Raw genomic sequence first — 20983 nt, forward strand, 5'->3', positions numbered from 1 at the left:
TCAGCTTTAATGAAACACAAATCTCATCAGCCATCTTTTCATCAGCTCTGCCATCACTTCTCCTTCCTGACCCACTGCTCAGATCTGTGTGTATCTGCTTTTGGCTGATGACCAGGAGAACTGTGCATAATTGATATTTAGCTGGAAGCTAGAGCGCATATAGATTTTACCCATATCTGTTGGTGCTTTAAGTTGGAGTCAATATTCAGCAGAATTCAGTTCAGACAGTTGTCAGCAGCAGTGTCGTTGTGACTCTGCTGCTCCATGCCTCCGGTTTTACTAAGTGGTGATTCATTGCAAGCTGATCTTCAGCAATATCTCACCATGGTGATGTTAAAGAGAACTGTGTGATATATTTGCATATAGGTTGAGGTGTGAGCATTATAACTCCTTTGTTCACTTTCTCTCTGTACCAGCAGTGTAACGTGTTCCCTCTGATAGTTAGCGTCCCTTCAGAATAGAGAGCTGAGAATAAAGTGTGAACTCTCCTCTTGTTGGATGTGGCAGTGATCCGGGGCCTGTGTTGTTTTGTGCATCAACATCCCAAAAAAATACACGAAAGGACTAAAATCTTCCCGAACATGGTGAAACAGTCAAACACATGTCATAATGTCTTCAGACTCTTGACATGGCTCGGCCCCGCCGTCTTCAAAGGGTGACAGGGGTGTGAGGGGTTAATGAGAAAATTCTTGTCATGGCCTTTAAAAGCATAACACGTTGAACACCATCAAAAATAATCAATGTTGAATGTGTTTGATGTTTATGTTGAAAGAAAGTGAATTAAGTTGTATTTCTTTATGAATCAGTCTCTGTTACATCAGCTGTGATACATTTATTTAAGCCAGACACGCATAACATTTTTTCTGAATGTGTACACACTCCGTCCATAGAAAGAACACTTTGAATCCAGGGTTGAATTTGAATACATTTTATTTTTCATTCAATGTCTTTTCCTACATTTTTGAATTCAGTTCATTTCAACTGCATCAAACTCATGTCTGAATAAATTATTTTCTGATAAGAACTAGCTTCTCTTTTTTGTCTGCATACAATGACATCTTAGTTGTATATCTTCTTCACTTCTTTTCATAAATCTCTAATCTCTAATTTTCAGCTCAGTTAATTTAATGATTTATTTTTTTCTTCACGATAACAAATAACAGACTGTGTGGACTACATGTGTTTGAGCACGTTTCTTCCTCCCTGTTCATTGTCATGCTTTCTACTTCCTCCTCGTGGGAGTGGGGCTCTTCATTCCTCGTCCTGCTGCAGCCTTAGGAGGGGCGGGGCTAGGAGAGGAGGGGGCAGGGCTGGGAGTAGGCTGGGTCTTGGGCTGAGGGATCTCAATGGGGAGTTTGGGTGGGATGATTGTTTTGGGGGTCAGTGTGGGTTTGGCCTCAGGAAGTTTCTCTCCGTGGCGGTAAGCGCTGACCTGAGGAGGTAAAAAAGGGACAGAAAGTTCAGAGAATTCAAGGAGCCACATGCAACTCGGACACCTGGCAATGAAAGTAGGTACTGCAGTTTAATTCTTAAAGATTGAAGAGAGTGGTCTTCGCATACCCCCTCCTCCCTAGAGTTGATGCGCATGCAGGTTGTTATATCACGGACACAGGAGTTGGATTGTTTAACCAACCCTGCATGGGTCATGAAATCTTTCTGCGTTCTAAGCTCTACCCATTTATTCTATTTTTACTCAGTTATATCTGAAGCCAACTTCCATCGCTGCAACATCGCTGGTTTGCAGTTTTTCTGACAAATTGAGGGATGTCCAAAACAGATGTGTGAAGGTGCCATTAAATCACCAACTTTCTCTGGTCAAAACCAAAAGAGACTTACCGACCAGAGTCTAAACTTAGAAACAAGGACATACTGGCTGTTGCCTTAATGTCTGATGATACCATTAGGTCATCTGCAAAAGTTTAGGTCATAATTTAATTTAGTAAATATTTGACATATTGTAAAATTGTGTGCACATTGTAACCACTAATCTTTATTTATACATTTTTGTGTGTGGGTGTGTGTGCGCTCAGTGGGTGTGTGTAGATAACCTGCTATGTTTGTTACAGACATATTTTGTATTACAATTTGATGTTTTAATTATAACCGAGGGACTGCAGATGTAAACTAGCTCTGAGCTATCTCTGGTGCAATACATCAAATGGCAACATGTATTTAATATTGTACATGGTCCCTTTACAAATAAAGTTAATAATAATAATAATAACATATTGCTCCTTTAATCTGATAAACAATTTCCATATTTGCATTTTCCTTTTGTCAACTACGAAGCACACACGTTCAAAAACAGCAAAGATCTTAGACGCATCATTTTGGTTTTGAATAAAAAATATCCCACTTAAAGATGAACAATAAAACAGAACAAATCATTGGCAGGCAAGCATCCCAAGGTCAAGTATCAGCTTTGTGGCAGCTCTGAGTTTCACATCACAAACACATCTCACTATCAGGCCCCCATGAAAAGACGAGATTTGTGCCGCAGATGGTCGGAAACATTTCATGGCTCTGAGTAAATCCTGTAATTTGTGGTACACAGCAGGGACACTCACCACTATATCCACAGACTCTCCTCCGTATTTGTTCTGGACAATCATGGTATATCTGCCGGAATCCTCCATGGAAACACCTTTGATCGTCAGACTGGCAAACTTGCCCTGGTCCAGGGAGACCACGTACTGAAATATCAAATCAAAAGGTACAAAAAGTGAGGGAGGCAGCACAGGGATTTTTAGCATGATTGAACATTAAAACTCCTGTCACTCAAACAGTTCTTAAAAAGAAAAGTTTAACCTTTAACTCAAAGGAGCAGTTTTAACTGTAAATATTCCCCGAAGCAGAAGTAGAGCATAGCAACTGTCTGATGATCCAATCAGGTCTACTGTCTCCACAACTCCACTCAGCCCTGTTAGCTCAACTCAAACGTGACCAAATGACAATTATAACGTAAGCAATCAATACTTCTTCAGACCGCAAAATGAGACGTTAAAGCCTTCAAAGCTCAAGCACACTTTTCGTCTTCCTTCTTCAGACACCTGTGACATGTTAATTTGGTTGAATTGTTCCATGTGAGTGGTGTCAGCATGAATACGATCTCCGCTCTCATACCTGCCCACTCATTGCAAGGTCTGGGCATCAGTAGAGTTTTATGAAGTGGCACTTGTTGCAGGGTAATTACATTTCAATTTAAAAAAAAACAAAATTGCTTTAATTATGAGATATTAACAGCCGGCGTACAAAATCACACGGGCAAAAAAAAAAGGGAAGCCATTTGCAATTAATGGCCCTTTGCTAATTAACATGTTATAGGGTGTCGGATCCATCTATAGGAACACTCTCAGCTGAGTTTCATTACTACATTTTCAAAGCTTTGACAGATGAAAGTCAGACACTGTATTTGAAAGAAACAGTATCATCATATTATAATTATTTGGTGAGTAATATTGACAATTAGTCATTTCTGATCTGCTTCTACAAGAAACGCCTGCTCCTATTCTCTTTATTGCACTATTCCCTTTATCTGTTACTGTTTGTTTTCCTGTTCATATCTTCAGTTAGCCTCCGTGATAACTTTGTAGGGGAGACTTACTCCTGAGGTTTGGAAAACACATCACCAAGGACATCTGTTCTTGTTTTCGACAGATTATTAGCAGGTGAGGGGATGAATAAAGGAGAGGGCAAACTTCAACACATATTCCACCTGGACCGAGGTTTCTCAAACTTCAATCTTCAAAGCTGTGAGGAGCCGCAGGACACTGATGCTCTTTAAAGAGCCGTCACAGACTGGGGGAAGACTGTAGACTTATGCTGGTTGGCAAGTAGGTCAATGACTTATGAGAGAAGGATTTGTTCCATTACCGACCCAGCAGGTTGCTAATAATAATATTGACCTCACCTAAAGGCTGTGGATGTCTCCTGTGAGGGATTGAAGCTGGTGATTAAGTGTCAACAAGAGCACATAGAGGCCTCTTGATTCCCTTTAACCTGACCATCTCATCGTATATACGGAGGCTTTATGGAGATTTCCAGCCGTGCAATCAGTCAGCTTCCAACAAGAAACTAAACAGTGTCATTCGGGATCCATTTAATTAAGTCTGAGTACTAATTAAAACTGAATTGAGAGCATACAATAGCTTGTGTATCTCCACCTCGATAGATCCTCCAGTATTTCCTGCTTTTCTCAGTGCAGTGTTATTTTCTACAGCTATATACGTGTGCAACATTTAAAAGGTAAGACTCCAAAGTATGTGCAGAATATTTAAACACAGTCAAGGCCATTTCAGAGTAACAACAGAATCCAGCAGACATGCACTGAGTCTGGAAAGCCCTCAGTAGCACAAGACTGTAGTTCATAAATACACAGTGTTGCAACTGCATCAGATTAATAAGGTCATTAATCACGAGGAAGAAAGCAGGGACTGCAGGGCTTTCACTTGGTCTTGATAAGACCAAGTGAAGGCTTTAACAGTAGGGCTCGGCAGATGTGGAATTTTTGGGGCCAATGTTGATATAAGGGAGAGAAAACAATTCTCATTCCGATATATCGGCTGATACATTTCCTAGCTCTATGTCCAATCTGCAGAGATGGATAGATATAGATACACATTTATTGCGTCGATCACTCAAATGTGGATAAAGTGTATGTGCATCACTGCTCACCTGGACGGGCCAAGTAAATTTTATTCTTTCTTTACTTATTTATAATATCTCTACATGTGAGCGAGTGCAAGACAGAGTGCACGCGTGTGCGAGGCTCTGTGCAACATATTAACTCCTGTTTTTCAAAGAAATCCCTCTCGCCTTCTGCGATGAGATGAGATAAAGCAAAGCCATACACCCCTCTTGTAAATGCACCTTTCTTCAATCAAAACTGAAGTGCCTCATGGCTTGGTGTTAATAATGTTAATTTACTGATGCTGATGCTGATTCAGTGCAAAAAAGTGAAATTCATTTAGAGGGGAAAACACATTTGATCTAAATACAAACCTATTATTCAAATATTCCCTAAAATAAGAGTAAGAAGAAGAAAAAAAAGTTTGTTGATCGATCCCCTGCGTCTGTTACCTGATCGTCAGGTTCCACCTCTGAGCCGTTCTTCAGCCATGAGACCTGAGGCTTTGGATCTCCACATACTGTACAAGTTAAACTCAGGGTCTACAGGAGGAACAAAGATAGACAACTTAGACCCTCACATGAACACTCACAGAAGCTAGAATCACTCAGTCACACAGAGTAAACTGACCTTCTTCTCCATGATGGTGACCACATCAGGCAGTCCTCCAATCACCTTACCACGGTCTGAAACAAACCAGAGTGAGTTTAAGCCATCTTTCCTCTTGCTCAGTTATTGATGGTAAACTTTTTGCAAACTTCAAAAGAACAAATAGAAGCAACCGAGAGAAAAGTTCTCAGTTGATTTAGTTCAATTCCCAAAGTTTTTCAAACTATAATTGAATCCTCACAAGATTTTGAAACTTCTAAAGGGTTTAGAAAAGAGCCACTCTATTTGTTACCATTTGGCATTTGTTGACACGTTAAGGCAAATGACTCAGGGCTATGTTCTAAAAATGTCAAGAACTATTTGTTTTATGAATCTTTTTGAAAAAAAAAATTTTTTGTATAATGTTAAAAATAAGCTTCTGAAGAGTTTCTGCTTTTCTTAGAAATAGAACTGCTGTTGTAGATATTCAATAACAGTTCAAACATAAGCGATGCTGGAAAATGAGAGTTGAAGATGTAGAACAGAATTTTTTGCTTTAATGTCAAGCATCTGGACCAGCTGTGCTTTACACAGAGTCAAAGGAAAATGATACAACATGAACAATTCTAAAGGAGGCTGGAGAGAAATGCTCTCAGTAGTACACAGGTTTCTACTCGGCTCTACAGGATTAGGTGGGCTTGCTGAGCGATAGCCTGTGTAGGACATGTCAGGTGGAAACAGGAACTTTTGTACATGGGGGGGTGAAACATTGTTAACCCACTTTGAGAAAGGTACCAGAGTTCATAGGGAAGTCGGCAGTTTTAACATACAGTATGAGGAGACCAGACATGAACGTCCAGTACAACAAAACATGACTCTGCAGTGATGAAGGAAGCGGAGGTCACAGCTACCAGAGGGATAGCTAGACTCAATGATGAATGTGAGAACTGTCGGAGGTTATAATCCCACTTTCTCACTCATTGCCTTGACAAGTTCTAGGAATGTGCCGATGCAAATCAAGAAAAAAAAATGTACAAAAAGCTAAGGAGAAGGTAAAGACAAACTTACTTTTCTCAGCATAGGCCTCGGCTCTGAAACGCACAGAACGAGAAGTCAGAAGCCTCTCTCACTTTGTCATTCAGCAAAACAAAACAGTAAGATAATCATGTGTCATACAGTACGTGTCCGTCCTCGTCAACACATAATAATTCCAATATTTTTAAATGCAATCCTCTATTGTAATGCCAGGTTTGTTCCTGGTCTGTTTCCACTACCTGGCTCTGCTCACTGACCACACACAAAATGTTTGTTCCATTTTTGTGTGCATGGCAGTGGTCAGATGGTTTGGACACAAGGCATTCTGGGTTTAGAGCCAAGCCACATTACACAGTAGTTCAGTCAGGAGTTAACAGAATCTTTTCTATGGGAAAAAAAAAGATTTTGCTTTGTAATAACTGGGTGAGGTCTGTCAGAGCAGCATGAGAGGAGCAGAGGTCAGCCACAGGACCAGATGGCCAGGGGAACTCTGCTCTCCTCCTGGCATGTTGATGCTCAATCAAAAAGGGCAACAGCGTGTCACTTGTTCCAATGTGTTTGGAAAATCTTGTGCTTAAATGTCTCTCTTTGAATGTTAATTAGAAGTGGGATTTGGACCGTTTCCACTCTGCATGCAGTGTTTAGTGTTCAGAGCTTCAATCGATTTTTTTCTAAATGGATTTGTAAAATTCAGTGTGTGGAGTTTTCACTTTTGCCCAATTAGCCACAGGATCAAACAGTATCTCTGCTACCTGACAGATTCTATTTTTAACATTGATTTCTATTTCAGAGGACAGCAAGCATGAGGGGTTTTGGATTCACTTCTTTTTTATGTCCTGAGAGGCTGACGTTTTAGACAGAGAGGATCCTTAAGCTGATCTAGTATTAGTTCAGTTGTAGCTCTATATTCTGGAAAGGTTTCAAAATCATTAAATGCAAATGTACAGCAAAAAAAGTTAGTATGAATATTTTTTCATCTAGACTAGGCTCTCAAAGTCTTTGGAGATATAGAGGAGGATTAGCAAAGTTTAATGTCTTGATCCTTCAAATTGATTACTTGAAAAAAGGTGTGTTGGGCAAGCTTGCATCATGCAGTATATAAGGTAAAGGTAAGTTGTGCGTGCAGAATTTCAATTTTTGAGCTGGTCTGTGGGCTTTACTTTATTAATGTCTGTCTAACCGGACCTAGATTCAAATATTGGGATACAATTGTAAATCTATTTTATTTCTAAAACCGATTATTACCACGCCATAAATATTGTCTCAGTAAATGCTACTGAAATTATTGTGGGAAATCATGAAGATTATTTTGAGTCACTTAATATGAAACATGAAGGAAGAGAGTGGTGTACGTTTTGTGAGTCTCTGAATAGACATTTAATCAAATAACTGATGAAATAAGATGATTAATACGAGTGTAGTCTTACTTGAGCTTCTGGAACTCAGCGTAGGCCTTCTCATATACTGTAAATGAAACAAAGAGAATTTTACGTCTCAGTGTTCAGTAACTTTATTGTCATTTATGCACTTTTTTGAGTAAAAAAACAATCTTAAAGGTCACATATTATACTGCTTTTCAGGAAATTTAAATACGTCTCAGAGGTCCCCAAAACATTTCTATCAAGTTTCTAGCAAAAGATTAACGCTGATCCCGTATTTAATCATGTCTATAAACCCCTCTATTTCAGCCCTGCTCAGAACAGGTTCTTTCTGTGTCTGTAGCTTTAAATATGTAAATGAGCTCTGTCTGACCACGCCCCTCTCTGGAAGGGCTCGGGTGGCTCGGGCTTTCTCGCTCCATGTCTTATAGTTTATGGTAAGAAGGCAGATTTAGAAGGCAGAACAAACACCTAGCTGTTGGAGTGTCACCCATCTGGGGGAGGAGCTACTGCCCTTTGTGATGTCATGAAGGAAAAATCTCCAAACAGCTTGTCTTAACAGGCAAAAGAAAGAAAATATGGACTTATCTCATAATTGGAGCGTTTCTAGACGGTTAGGAACACTTTTTAGTTTTAGAAAACCATAGGAAAATGTATTATGTTTAATATGTGACCTTTGACAACAGCTTTCAAAATCCAATCTCTCTCTTTGTCAAGAGAAACCCAATTTGGACTGAACATAATATAGACTGGTGTTGTTTCAATCCTTACTTTAACTGTTTAGTCTAAAATAAATAAGGAGGCGAGGGAAGATACTGACCGTCACCGCTGAGGTCCAGTGTGCGTTTATGTGAGTTTTCAGGGTCGGTGATCACGATTGAGTACGCTCCTTTATCCTTCTCGGTTGGTTCAATTACCTGTGAATCAATAAACCAAATTCATATGCACCAGTTGAATTGTGAAAACATTTATCAGTTGAGGCCTCTTTACTGAACTTCTGTTTTTTGCCAGTTTAGGCGCCCCCTTGTGGACAAAGTAGTATCTGTTATGTCTCTGTACAAGAGTAGGTAATGTTATCTAACTTAACATATAATCTGTAACAGTTAAACTTATCCCTTTGAATTGTTGCCATGGGAACTGTGAACAGAGTCTGTTCTTGCAGGGTGCCTGTCACCGAGCACTTGGCAACAGTTACAGAAAAATAAGTTAATAGAAATGATCCATTTTCTTGCTGATGGTCTCGTTTGCTCTTGTGGGGCATACGTATTCATTTCAGTCTGTTTTATATCCAACTTTATTACTCCTCACAGGAGCTTTTATATACACGTTAATACAGTTGAAAGCTTCTTTTGTTATAAAAGTTAAAGGAAGATAATATATTGCTTTTTTTAAAATTAAGTTTCTCAACTTTAAAATGTTTCCTGCTATTATTTCTTGGCTCCGTCTTCTTATCTATTTAGTTGGACTGTAAGTTGCCCTGGTATCATCTCTCGAAAGGCACTGGGGGAACTTTAAAGTGACACTGATGAGAAAACAGTGCCACTGCTTCTTAAATGTCACACATTCAGCCACATACGACCCGCCTCAGAGACATACAAAACTGTGCAGGACAACACAATACCTCCATTGTTGCCATAGAAGGGGTTCCTCCAATCGCAGTCTTGTCACTGTGGGCGAGTTTAGCCTCACTGAGAAGAAGAGTGCAGAGCGGAGGTTAATGGTTACTGTGTGTTTGTTTCTGTTTATGTGAGTGTGTGACGCTTCAGAGGTAATGGGAATTCATGTTTACATGCCCATTTAATGTTACACATGGGATATCAATTTCTCTCCTTCTGTGGCTCTCTCTCTCTCTCTCTCTCTGCCCCCCCATCTCTCTCTCTCTCTCTCTCTCTCTCTCTCTCTCTCTGCCCCCCCATCTCTCTCTCTCTCTCTCTCTCTCTCTCTCTCTCTCTCTCTCTCTCTCTCTCTCTCTCTCTCTCTCTCATACACACACACACAAACAGAAAGGGAGACATGGTGAGGTTAAAAATGTAATCTCCATAATTTTTGTTCTTTGAATAATTGAATAACACAAAACTCTCCGCTCACCCCTGTCATACTTCTCTCTTTCTCTCTTCATTGTCTCCCCCCCCCCCCCCCCCCCCCCCCCCCCCCACACACACACACACACACACACACAATTTTAATCTCTGGGGTGTGGCAGAGTGCCTGTAAGTGCAGGAGAACCTTGCTTCTTTACAGAAAATGATAGGGGTGTGATTTTGTCACAAAGCAGGGCAATTTTACTGCAATAACCAGGATAATGAAAACACTTGCCAAAAGCCATCACCAGTTTTATTATGTGGCTTATTGTTTTTGTCTTTCCTGGCGATTTAGCTCAGGAGAAGAGCACAATGATGTGTTTTTGTGGTCAGCATTTCATAACATGACTTAAAGATACTCCTTTTCCTCTTGAGAAATACAGCTAAGACTAAACGTTAAAGTTGTTGTCATTCTTATTCCCTTCTTCGTCTTGGCAGTTGTTCTTGTTATAGAAGTAGCGGTTGTGTTATTTGAGATATAAATATCATTTCTCACCCACGATACCAGACGATGTTCATCTCTGAAGTGTAGTACTTCATGTGACACTGCAGTTGAATGCCCGTTGCCGTGCAGTTAATCACCAGCTCGGCTGCACTGGCTCCTGGAGGAGGGGATGGAGGTGATAGAGGTTGAGGAGTGCACATTTGAAATCAGAATCAGATACATATTTTCCATCTGCACCTGGATAACTGGCATCTCTCTCTGTGACTGCAGATCAAATGTAATCCATTTCAAGTAAAAATGTTCAAAGATCAATGGTTGGAAAAAGACTAACAAACCAAGTGTTAAGCATTGGATTACACACAAGATAATTACTTTTCCTTAAGACAAAGTGACTCAGATAAGAAAGGAAAAGTGATGTGTTGCAGGATGTTGGTTTAAGGTTACAGGGACTTTTGTAAAACGACTTGTTTATTCAATGTGAGGACGAGTGAGTGTTCTTTGATGGAAACTTCGCAACATGGTTATATCGAGATCAACTTTGTGGAGATTATAAAACACACTTCCTGAGGGTGAAACAATGAAAGGACTCCGACAAAAGTCTAATTTCACGAATCTGTGAGTTTGTTCAGAAGATGGCTGAAAGCTGCACTATGTAGATTTGGAAGTGAAATTTGGAGAAGTGAAACAATCCTATACATTATATATGTTCTGAAATAAATAGACAAACTTTATTCAAAGGAAAAATGGGTATAGAGTCATAAACATATACCACAGAATCTGTACATTTTTCCAACTTTTTATGTCAGTCTAGGCTACTGTTTGAAGAAGAAAAAGGAGAAACGGGTATTTTGATCAGATTTCATATTCCGAATTTAAATTTGTAATAAATCTGGTCTTAATCTCCCAAGATGATTTTTGGGGATTTTGCAGAGCAGCACTCCATTCATCATCACTAAATGAATTATTAAGGTCAGTCTCCCATGTCTGTTTAAGGCTCCCCGTGTGATCTCCCAACCTCTGAAAAGCAGAGTAGTATTTTGAAGCTTCCTTACAGAGAGAGAGTCTGGTTGAGTAGCTGTCTTATTTGGAGGTATTGCCAGAATTGATTCTGTGAAATACCATATTATTCATTCAGAGAACTAAAGGATGTAAGTACAAATCCATCATACATATCTCCCAAACTCATATCTAGCCCTTCTTCACGTCTTCTCTGCAGATGAGTAATAATGGGATGATTTTTAGACTCAGATTTCATATTCAGAGATTCCCCGTCACTGGTTGCACTGGAGCTATTTCTAATACTAGTGTCAGCATCAGAACAATACTTAGTTTACAAAGAAAACACTTCTCTCTTCATGCTCCCTACAGCTAGCTTTGAAAGCAGAATAGTAAAAATGAACCACAGAGCAGACTCTGTACTCTGCATTCAATGAAATGCTTCAAACATCAGAGGCTTTAATGATTTTTTTTTCCAAAGCTGTTATAGCTAAAAAAAGGGGTTTCACACTCCACTATGTCTGTGTGGGACTTTGCTCACTGCACATTACAAGTGTACAAGTGTGTCATGCACCTGGTCACATCAGCATGGTTTCCCATTATCACAGTGATGAACCCTCTTCTCCTGTGCTGTAGCAGTTTCTGCAGAGCTGTCAAGTGAGTGTCTCTTAAAATAGGAGTAAGATGCTCCTCCACACTGTCTCTGTGACAGCGCCATGGAATTTTAAAGTGATTTCTCCACATGATGGCATGATGGCCAAACGCTTCCAGCATGACATCTTCTGACACATGCTGATAAGTGTGTGTGTGTGTGTGTGTGTGTGTGTGTGTGTGTGTGTGTGTGTGTGTGTGTGTGTGTACGGCAGTGGGATTTTAAAACAGAAATATATCAGCCTGTTGATGGATCTAAACGTCTTATCACTGCAGCGTGAATGTCCCATGTTTTAATTTGGACAGTTTGGACTCCATCCCTTCAGTGGGTATAGCAGATGATGAGGGGTAATGTTTAGGGCCGTTTTAAATGTGGACGTCTGTTAGTGAGATATCGATGTATGTGTATTCACCTCCTTGTATGTGTGTAGGCGTTTGTGTGTGTATGTGTAGAAGGCAGAAACCCACCAGCCAGCTGGCTGATCTTGTTGATGGCATCCTCAAAGACTAGAAGAAGAAGAAGAAGAAGAAGAAGAGAGAAACATGAGGTCAGGGAAAAAGCCAGGAGGTATACTGCAATGCTGCCCTCTGGTGGCTGCATTTAACGTTTAGAAATGAAAGGCTTCGATTAAAATGACATTTTTGTCATTCCCACTCTGAGTGCGACAGAGGTAAGGAGGATTTATTGGCATAAACAAATTAATCATGCATCACTACAGCTAATACTGCTTTTAATATGTGGCAATGAGTGTATGAACAATAAACTGCAGGAAGATGTGAGGTGCTGTATCTGTAAGCTGTCTTTACCTTCCCTTTTGAATAAATACTTAATTAGCTCTTTCACCGTAGTGGTAGAAGATGATTTAAAAAGGAGTGTAATTCTCAGCTCTTCCATTTAAAAACACTCTGAAGCGCACACTTGAACGGCTGCAGAGTTCAAGCTTACAGTGCAGCACATTTCACACAAACTTTTCCAAGATGTTAAAGTGCATTTTCTGTGGAAAGAAACACATCCAGGAGGTGAGCTAGCTGGCACATGACAAGAACTATTTTTTATTCAAGAGTTGGAAAAACAAGGTTGGGGTTAGGAAGTTTGTTAAATATTCATCAGTTTACCATGTGCTGCTTATGAATTTAGATCTTATATTTTTCTCCCTGTCTCGTACTTTTTTAATGAGCATCAAGCTCTTTTCAGATTAAACTCTGAGACCTAGCGAACTGCTCCTGCAAAGGAAAGTCTTTATGATGAACGTAAAATAAATGTTTACCTTTTCCGGAGATGTCAATTTGGCTCATATCTTTTCCTCTGTCATCACTAATGGTGGCCTTGTATATTCCTGCTGTCTTCAGTGAAAACTAGAGAAGAAACCACAGATGATATCAATTATGTAGCATAGGGAACCTAAGGAGCACAAACTTGTTGAATTAATTAAAAAAGTAATTATTTTTTTAACAGGATGTTCTTGTTGTTGGATCTTTAGAGATGCACTAACATTTGTATAACAAATAAAATCCCACCTGGCCCGGACATGGTGGAGTAATTCTTGCAATTCTTGGTATGTACTTTTAAGCGTTGAAATAAAAGAACTGTACACAATGTTAAAGCATGCAGAAGATTCAAACTACGAAAGTCTAATTACCAGTTTAATTGGCAGTTTGCAGACTCCTGATCCCAGGTCAGGCTTCACATCAGGGATGATCTCCGTGTCTTCTTTGAACCAATGGAAAGCTGATTCCTTCTTCAGGTTGGCAACCTGCAATAAAAAAAGGAATCCCCAACATTGTTGAAACATGTCAAATAATCATCATTAACAAGATAGTCTTTTGTAGCTTCTTGAATAGATCATCAAATCCTGATGGTTGCCAGACATACAGTCTGAAATGGACCCAGGCCAAAAGTTGTATTTTGCAGCCTCACTATCAATTACTCTTTAAAAGTTACTTATCAGTTCTGAGCTTTGATGTGTTGCAGCTTATCTTTTCATTGCAACCGGGGCTCTAAACCAGTTGAAGTGTAACAGATCCATTAGAGATGTTCTGTGGGTAATACCACCTGGATAAATTGACTTCAGTTCAACCTTAAAGAAACTCAAAATGAATGCCATTAATAGAGACTTTTTTTTGGTAAATCTTGTAATGGGTTTTAAAATGTGTGCTATGCAACAAGCCGGTGGTGTGTGTGAAGTTACATTTATGAAATGGTTCATTTAAGGTCGCATATTATGCAAAATACATTTCACCATCTCGTTTCTGCTTTTTGCGGATGATGATGTGGTCACGTTGGCTGGAATGAGGATCGACACATCTAAATCTGAGGACAAGGTTCCCGACCAGAAAAAGGGGGTTTGCCCTCTCTTCTGGTGAAGAGGGAGCTAAGAGGGATACGAGCGGCTGAAATCGGCTTCTTCCGCAGGGTGGCTGGGTGCACCCTTAGAGATAGGGTGAGGGGCTCAGAGTCGAGCCACTACTCCTTCACATTGAGAGGAGTCAGCTGAGGTGGCTTGGGCATCTGGAACAGATGCCCCCTGGACGCCTCCCTCGGGAGGTGTTAGGGGCATGTCCCTCCGGGAGGAGGCCTCAGGGTAGACCTAGGACACGCTGGAGCGACACTGTCTCTCGGCTGATCTGGGAACGCCTCGGGGTCCCACCAGAAGGGCGAGGGAACTCTGGGTGTCTCTGCTAAGATTGCTGCCCCCACAACCCGGCCCAGATAAGTGGATGGATAGATGGCACTTCACCATGTTTTTTTTACTACTAATGGTTCCCTAGTCTATCTACAAACCTCAATATTTTCTCAAAAGTCCATCCTCTCTGTCTTTTGCCTGCTCCACTTTTCACAAAATGGAGATTTTCCCTTTATGACATCACACTGAACAGTAACCCCCCCGACATTCCCACAGCTGTGAGTGTTTGTTCTGCCCTCTGAGTCTGCCTGCTCACCGTAAAGAATAGGACATGTTGCAAGAAAGCCTGAGCCACCCGAGCCCTTCCAGAGAGGGGGCGTGGTCAGACAGCTCATTTAAAGCTACAGACACAGAAACAGCCTGTTCTGAGCTGGGCTGAAATAGAGGGGTTTATAGTCATGATCAAATACAGGATCAGAGTGGATTTAGAACGAGCCACTTCACACACATGTTTTAGGGAGCTCTGAGATGTGTGACCTTAATGATTCAAGCTTCAAGACTTACCAATAAAGCAAAGTTGTTCCGCAATGATTTTTTAGAATAGAAAATAAGAAAGGCTGTTGTCTTTCACATCACTAACACTAACTACAAATGGAGTCTTGGCTGCGAAATGAGTTATGCTTGATTGCCTTCAACGTTCAAGCACTTAATTTACCCAATATGTTTGTTGTATCTACATCATTCTTACTAACAAACAGCTTAAACAGCTTCAGATCTTCTCAAGGGATATGCACAATATTTTGATTTTGAAATGGCTTAATCATATACTTTATGCCAACAGAGCCTGGATAAAATCCTGACAGTGTCATTCTGTTTTTTTTTTAAGAGAGGCAAATTGTCACAAAGCCTCAAAAGAACTGCTAATTATCTGCCCAGAGGACGGCCTCCTGTTTGTTTTTCGAGCGTAAATATTCAATAACTATTGAGCTTGTCTGTGTTTACCTTGCAGACCAAAGTGACAGAGCAGTCATCTCCGATCTGCAGTGACAGGAACTCACTGAAGTGGGGACCTGTGGTGGACAAAGGAAGGACATGAGCGCAACACAAACTCATGATAAATTTTAATGTATGAGCACCTTTTCAAATTCATCATGCAAAATACCACTGCAGCCTTCATGTGCACCTACAGTAGCTGCTTTAGACTCGTCTAAATTTTACACTGATTGCGTCATGAATTCATCTATTTGAAGTTAGTTTTGAATGTAAGTTGAGTTTAAGTGATGCTGTTGTGTTGGGCGCTAGCCAAGTCGTGTTAAGCTCATACAAGTTTTCAAGTTGATGGTGTTTTGTGTTTCCTACCCTCCTTGACTCTGATGTACTCTCTCCTCTGGTATTCAGCTTCAGCCAGCGCTGCCTTGAAAGCTGCAAACACATAGACAGAAATACATCACACACACACAAATACATAAAACCAGAAGATAATTGAAGATCAAAGTGTTGCTAGTAGATTCTTTAAGTAAGCTAATTGTCTCCTGCATGAGAAAATAATGTATGAAAACAAAGATGTACATTTTCCTATGTTCTACTGTATCCTCATTTCTAACATACACACATAACTAAGAACTATACTTTCTATTCAATATTTCTCCATGGGAACTTGTTCTTCCAGCTTCCCACTGAAAAGTAAGGACCAAAAATAAGGAAGTGAGTCCTGCACATAGCTTTTTTTCCTAATTGTTTTAATCACTGTTGAATTTGTAGTGCCACAAAAATGTGGAAGTGGATAAACTTTTTTTTTTTTTTTTTCAATTGTTCACTATTCGCACAGGGACAGATTGTGGTCATTTTCAGCAGGGTTTGCAGGTTTTTTTCGCCCCGTTTAGAGACAGACTGAGGATAAAAATAGTGTGAATTTCAACCTGGCCTCTCTTACCGTCTCCAATCAGAACCAGTGAGCTCTGTCCTTTGCCTCCTCCGTCTGTGATCTGGCAGGTAAATGTTCCCTCATTCTCATCAGTGAAATGGTCCATGATGAACTCAATGATGCCGGTAGTGACATCATGACCCATCTTGTTTGGCTGCAGAGAAATAGAGTTAAATGCTGTAAAAAGGCTTAAAAAAGAAGCTTTGTGAGAATGGGTGAAAAAGTTTCTTTTCTTTAGCTGTGATTATAGAATTAATATTGCAGCATACAGCTGACTGAGTCATGCACAGTGTAAACCGACGGTAGACAGACAATTATTTCTGCTTGAAGCCAGAAAATCCATTTTAGTCCATGCTTTAAACTAGTATATCTTACATCAGCTCCAGACAGTTCCTTGTTGTTGGCAAAGAATTTGTAGGTGACTTTGGGAGAAATCTCTTCAGCCTGCAGCCAGAACCTCATTCTTCCTCTCTCCAAAATCTTATAGGCCAGCTCTGATTTCAGCGGTATGACTAGAGGTGAGACGTGAAGAGGAGAGGAGGCAAACGAACAGAAGACATGAATATTGGTTAGGCAGGTGATGCAAAAGCAGGTAAGACCTTTTTTGGATCAAATAAAAAGAGAAATGTACGTCTAAAAGAAGAAAGAAATCTGAAGGGTTCAAAGCGAGTCAGAACAAAGCAAAATGAGGCGCAAAAGGGAGAAAGCAAGAAGAGGAGAGAGTGGGTGAGACAGATTAAAGAGGCAGCAGAGAAAAAGTACAAGAGAGGGGAGATTAAAAGGGACAAAGAGAGAGATTATGAGAGAAGGAAAGAGTCAGCCAGAGGTACCTACTTGGGTGTCTGATATCATAGCTCAATGCGAGCATCTTTGCCAACTCTGAAACAAAAAGAGACAACGTATTCCTATCAGCCACGGGCACAAACAAGACACTAACATGAGTTGAACACTGCACATAGATGTCAATTTATCATCTCATTTGATTGTACCGATTCGAAGCTGGAGAAGTCACTACTGTACCTATGTTTAATCAGAAGAGGCTGATATTTTCCGAGACATGTTATGAGGGAAGACATTATTAATCTTTAGAGCCTAAATCTGGACCCATTTTGGAACTGCATTTTGGTATACAATACATTGACAGAGCCCTTTTGAAGACCTGTGATCTAGGAGAAAAAGATGAAGCTTTGTATTCTGGGAGTTGTCTTTTTTTCTTTTTTTCAGTTGGGCAGAAAAATCTGTAGGCCAAATGGGAAGCAATCAGTGAGAGGCGCATTGAATAACGTATTATAGCCTTGTAGCATAGTGGTGCAATAGCAGGAAAAGTATTGTGTAACTCTGACAGAAAGCCCTTTTACCATGTCGATGTGGCTTTAAAACACACACACAAACACACACACACACACACACACACACACACACACACACACACACACACACACACACTGCCCTGAGCTTGGAGAAATGACAATGTACTGTATTCATCAGATGAGCGGTGAAACAGTTTTTTGCCCATATAACAAATGTGTTTTGAAAGCATGTTCTCATTGCTTTCATCATATTTCAGCCTTCATACTGCCTACGGTTTTCTCAGTGCTGCAAACACTCTTAGTGCGTGAATTTGTCTAATTTCTCATAACAGAAAATATCTTATTGCTCTTATCATAAGCTACATTCACCTGACAAGTCCAGATGAACCCTTGTTTATTTTATTTCAACATATTAAAAGCTAAAAAAAGGAAACACATTGAACTTAAGTATCTTGAAATGTGTTATTCTAAGTCATTTAGATGCAGACAACTCATCTTAAAACACTAAATAAGGAAGTTTTGATGTCCTCGCTGCATGAGCAGATCGTTTTTACTTATTACGAGCAATTCAGGCTTTAGTTTTTCCTTTTCATATTTTGAAATAAGATCTACACCCAGACTTGTTATGCAGTGTTTGTTACCAATACTGGATTATAAGAATACATTTTAAACACATCTTCATCCTCTTAATGTTATTTACAATAGCCTCTGCAGATTCTTTTTAAGGTGTGAAACTCTCCACTGCACCATGTATGAAACCCTTCAACTGTTTACCTCGCATGCAAGAAGACTTTACGAATAGCTCCAATATATTTCCACATGTATCCTCTTCAATTTTCCCTTTTATTTAAAACAATATTTAAGATCATACAATTCCTCATATTCTTTAAGACAAACTCAGCAGCCTGTTTTTCTTGTTCCAGAATCCAAAAAAGAAATCAGCAGACAAACATTTAAGTATAACGCTCCCTCTGACTGGAACAACCTACCGATAAACATAACAACACTGCACCTTTTAAAGAAATCACTGCTACCTTTTCTCACAAAATCACACAGCTGCTTCTAATAGTAATGTCCTCTTGCCTCTTTGATATCATATCTTGCATTTTCTTGATGGCAGAATATTGTCACAAAGTCTGTCTGCCTCTGATGGTTTTGTGAGGGATATGTGGGTGGATGGGTGTGTGAGAGCCTTTATGTATGTATGTATGTTGTGTGTGACTGTTAGAAGTATCACACTGTACTGTTGTGTTTTTTTGCCTTTTCTGTAAGTTTCAACTGTGAAAACATGCACAAAAAAGATTTATCAATCACAAATTGTTGATTGATGGTTTATTAGTTATAGAAAGACGTGTTGGCATTCCTCACATTTTGAAAACTGGAGTCTGGCTGGGGGGCTGAGCACCAAGGACAGACAGCGATTGTAAATGTTACCTTCAGCAGTGATGGTATAGCTGGATGACACTCCTGTTGTTTTGGTGACAGAAACAGAGTATGTCCCGAAGTCCTCTTTCTCTGCATTCTTAAATATCAGTCTAGACCTATGATGCAGGGGGAGAGAGAGGCAGAAGGACAAAGACAGACAGATTTTTTTTTTTTTTTTTTTCAAAATGCACAATTGTATTTGTTTGAATGTTTGTGAGGTCTTACTGGCTGCCTTCCGTCTTTATTTCAATTCCTTTGGAGAAGTCTGTGATTTCTTTGTAATCTTTCTTCCAGATGAACTGAGAGCCCTCGCTCATTTGGCAGGATTCAAATGACAGAACAATGTCCCCAGACTTTGCATCCACAACACAGGACACCTCCTGGGAACCTTGAATCCGCAGAGAAAAACACACACAAGTAGGAAGTCATTTTTTTAATTTGAAAGACCCTGAAGAGACATATTTTGTTTTCAGATTTTCTCCCTTTCCACCTCTAGAATTTTCAAAATGAATTCATCACTTAAACTAAATAAAGACATGTGTTGACAAGTCTTTTTCTAGTCATGAGGTTCCTTGTATGATTTTTTCAGAAACTGAATTGAAGAAGACGGAAAGGGTGACAGAAATCTCCCACTGTCTGTGAGTAGATGTTACCTTCAGGGGCCTTGGCAGTCACGGGGTCAGAGGGCATTGAAGCCATGCCCACTCCTGCAGCGTTGACACCACGCACTCTGAACACGTAGCTGGTGCCCTCCTTAAGACCCGTTACCTAGGAAACACATTAACATAAAAAGAAAAACAGTGTCACTGTATGGCCTGTTGGGTTCGTTAAACTTGGCATCGTTGTGTATTTCTACTGCATCCTGAGGACATTTTTACTATCTCTATGGTGATAACATAATTGATCCAAATTCACATTAGGTCATAAAACCACAACTATTTTGCAACCAACCAGTATTTTATTGATCTTTAGTCACTAAACATGAATCAATCCCAAACATTGGATTTTTCTGATAACTCTTTCTCTAATATTGCATCTCCCAATTTTTGCGATTTTCATCAATCTTTGGAAGTCTTTAAGTCAGCTGTAGCTGTAACTGGGTACCTTTTAATATTAACCACTAGATGTCAGTGTCAAACAGTTCCATGTCAGAGTATTACTGCATTGTACATTAGTGTGAATGAATAAAGGACCATAAGCTGGTAGAGAAAGCAGAAAGCAGGCGTTTTAATGGGTGTAAAACACATTACAGTGAATAGGAGTCAACAGAAATCTTTGTGGAGACTCATTCAAAATTAACACATGCTCATTTCCATCAAGAGGAAGTGAGCATGTTCCTCTGGCTGAAGCTGATGCATTAAACTTAATAGTTTTTTTCTTGCTGATTGTGATTTAAAAACGTGAGGAGCGCCGTGTAGCCTAGCGTTTATGTGACACTGTCCATGTACAGAGGCTGTAGTCCTCATCGCGGTGCCATGGGTTCAAATCAGATCTTGAACCTTTTCTGCATCATAATCCCCCATCCTCCCCTCTCAACATTTCCTCTCTCTTCAGCGTTAGAAAAGAGGATTTATTTTGTTTTTGTTTTAAAAAGAACACACAAGATATAAAATATGGAATATTCATGATCAATATTTTTTCAACAAATTATCGTTTAGATATAAGCAACTTTTACAAAAAAATTCAATCAATCAGTCAATCTGTTTGTATTAGTAAAGCTTCATTCATGTTGAATGTTATCTGAAGACACTGCCAGCTCAGATCGAGCTCTTTATATTACATACAGAGACAACAACATTAACTCAGTGTGAGTGAAGCACATAGCAATAACTGCATTCCAAGTTGAGTTTTCCATTTGCCTTGCATCTTATATGCAATAATATATGGCATTGCATTCA

At 39.8% G+C, this 20983-nt stretch overlaps 1 protein-coding gene across 1 annotated transcript in view; it reads right to left on the reverse strand.

The window, feature by feature from the left end:
- Positions 1-912: 912 nt before the first annotated feature.
- myom2b (myomesin 2b) overlaps positions 913-20983 on the reverse strand; it is a 35108-nt gene continuing 15037 nt past the window's right edge. Inside the window, exons 20-39 of the mRNA XM_079340044.1 lie at positions 19739-19853; positions 19311-19473; positions 19095-19201; positions 17185-17229; positions 16726-16862; positions 16360-16504; positions 15786-15848; positions 15429-15496; positions 13443-13556; positions 13071-13158; positions 12271-12309; positions 10207-10312; positions 9251-9317; positions 8450-8546; positions 7678-7714; positions 6284-6306; positions 5258-5313; positions 5080-5169; positions 2568-2693; positions 913-1432 (exon numbers count right to left, since the gene is read on the reverse strand). Coding sequence (XP_079196170.1) covers positions 1223-1432; positions 2568-2693; positions 5080-5169; positions 5258-5313; positions 6284-6306; positions 7678-7714; positions 8450-8546; positions 9251-9317; positions 10207-10312; positions 12271-12309; positions 13071-13158; positions 13443-13556; positions 15429-15496; positions 15786-15848; positions 16360-16504; positions 16726-16862; positions 17185-17229; positions 19095-19201; positions 19311-19473; positions 19739-19853 — 1896 coding nt within the window. The 3' untranslated portion in view covers positions 913-1222. The remainder of the gene's footprint in view (positions 1433-2567; positions 2694-5079; positions 5170-5257; positions 5314-6283; positions 6307-7677; positions 7715-8449; positions 8547-9250; positions 9318-10206; positions 10313-12270; positions 12310-13070; positions 13159-13442; positions 13557-15428; positions 15497-15785; positions 15849-16359; positions 16505-16725; positions 16863-17184; positions 17230-19094; positions 19202-19310; positions 19474-19738; positions 19854-20983) is intronic.

Source organism: Symphodus melops (assembly GCF_947650265.1).
Source record: "Symphodus melops genome assembly, chromosome: 3".
NCBI classification, from domain to species: Eukaryota; Metazoa; Chordata; class Actinopteri; order Labriformes; family Labridae; genus Symphodus; species Symphodus melops.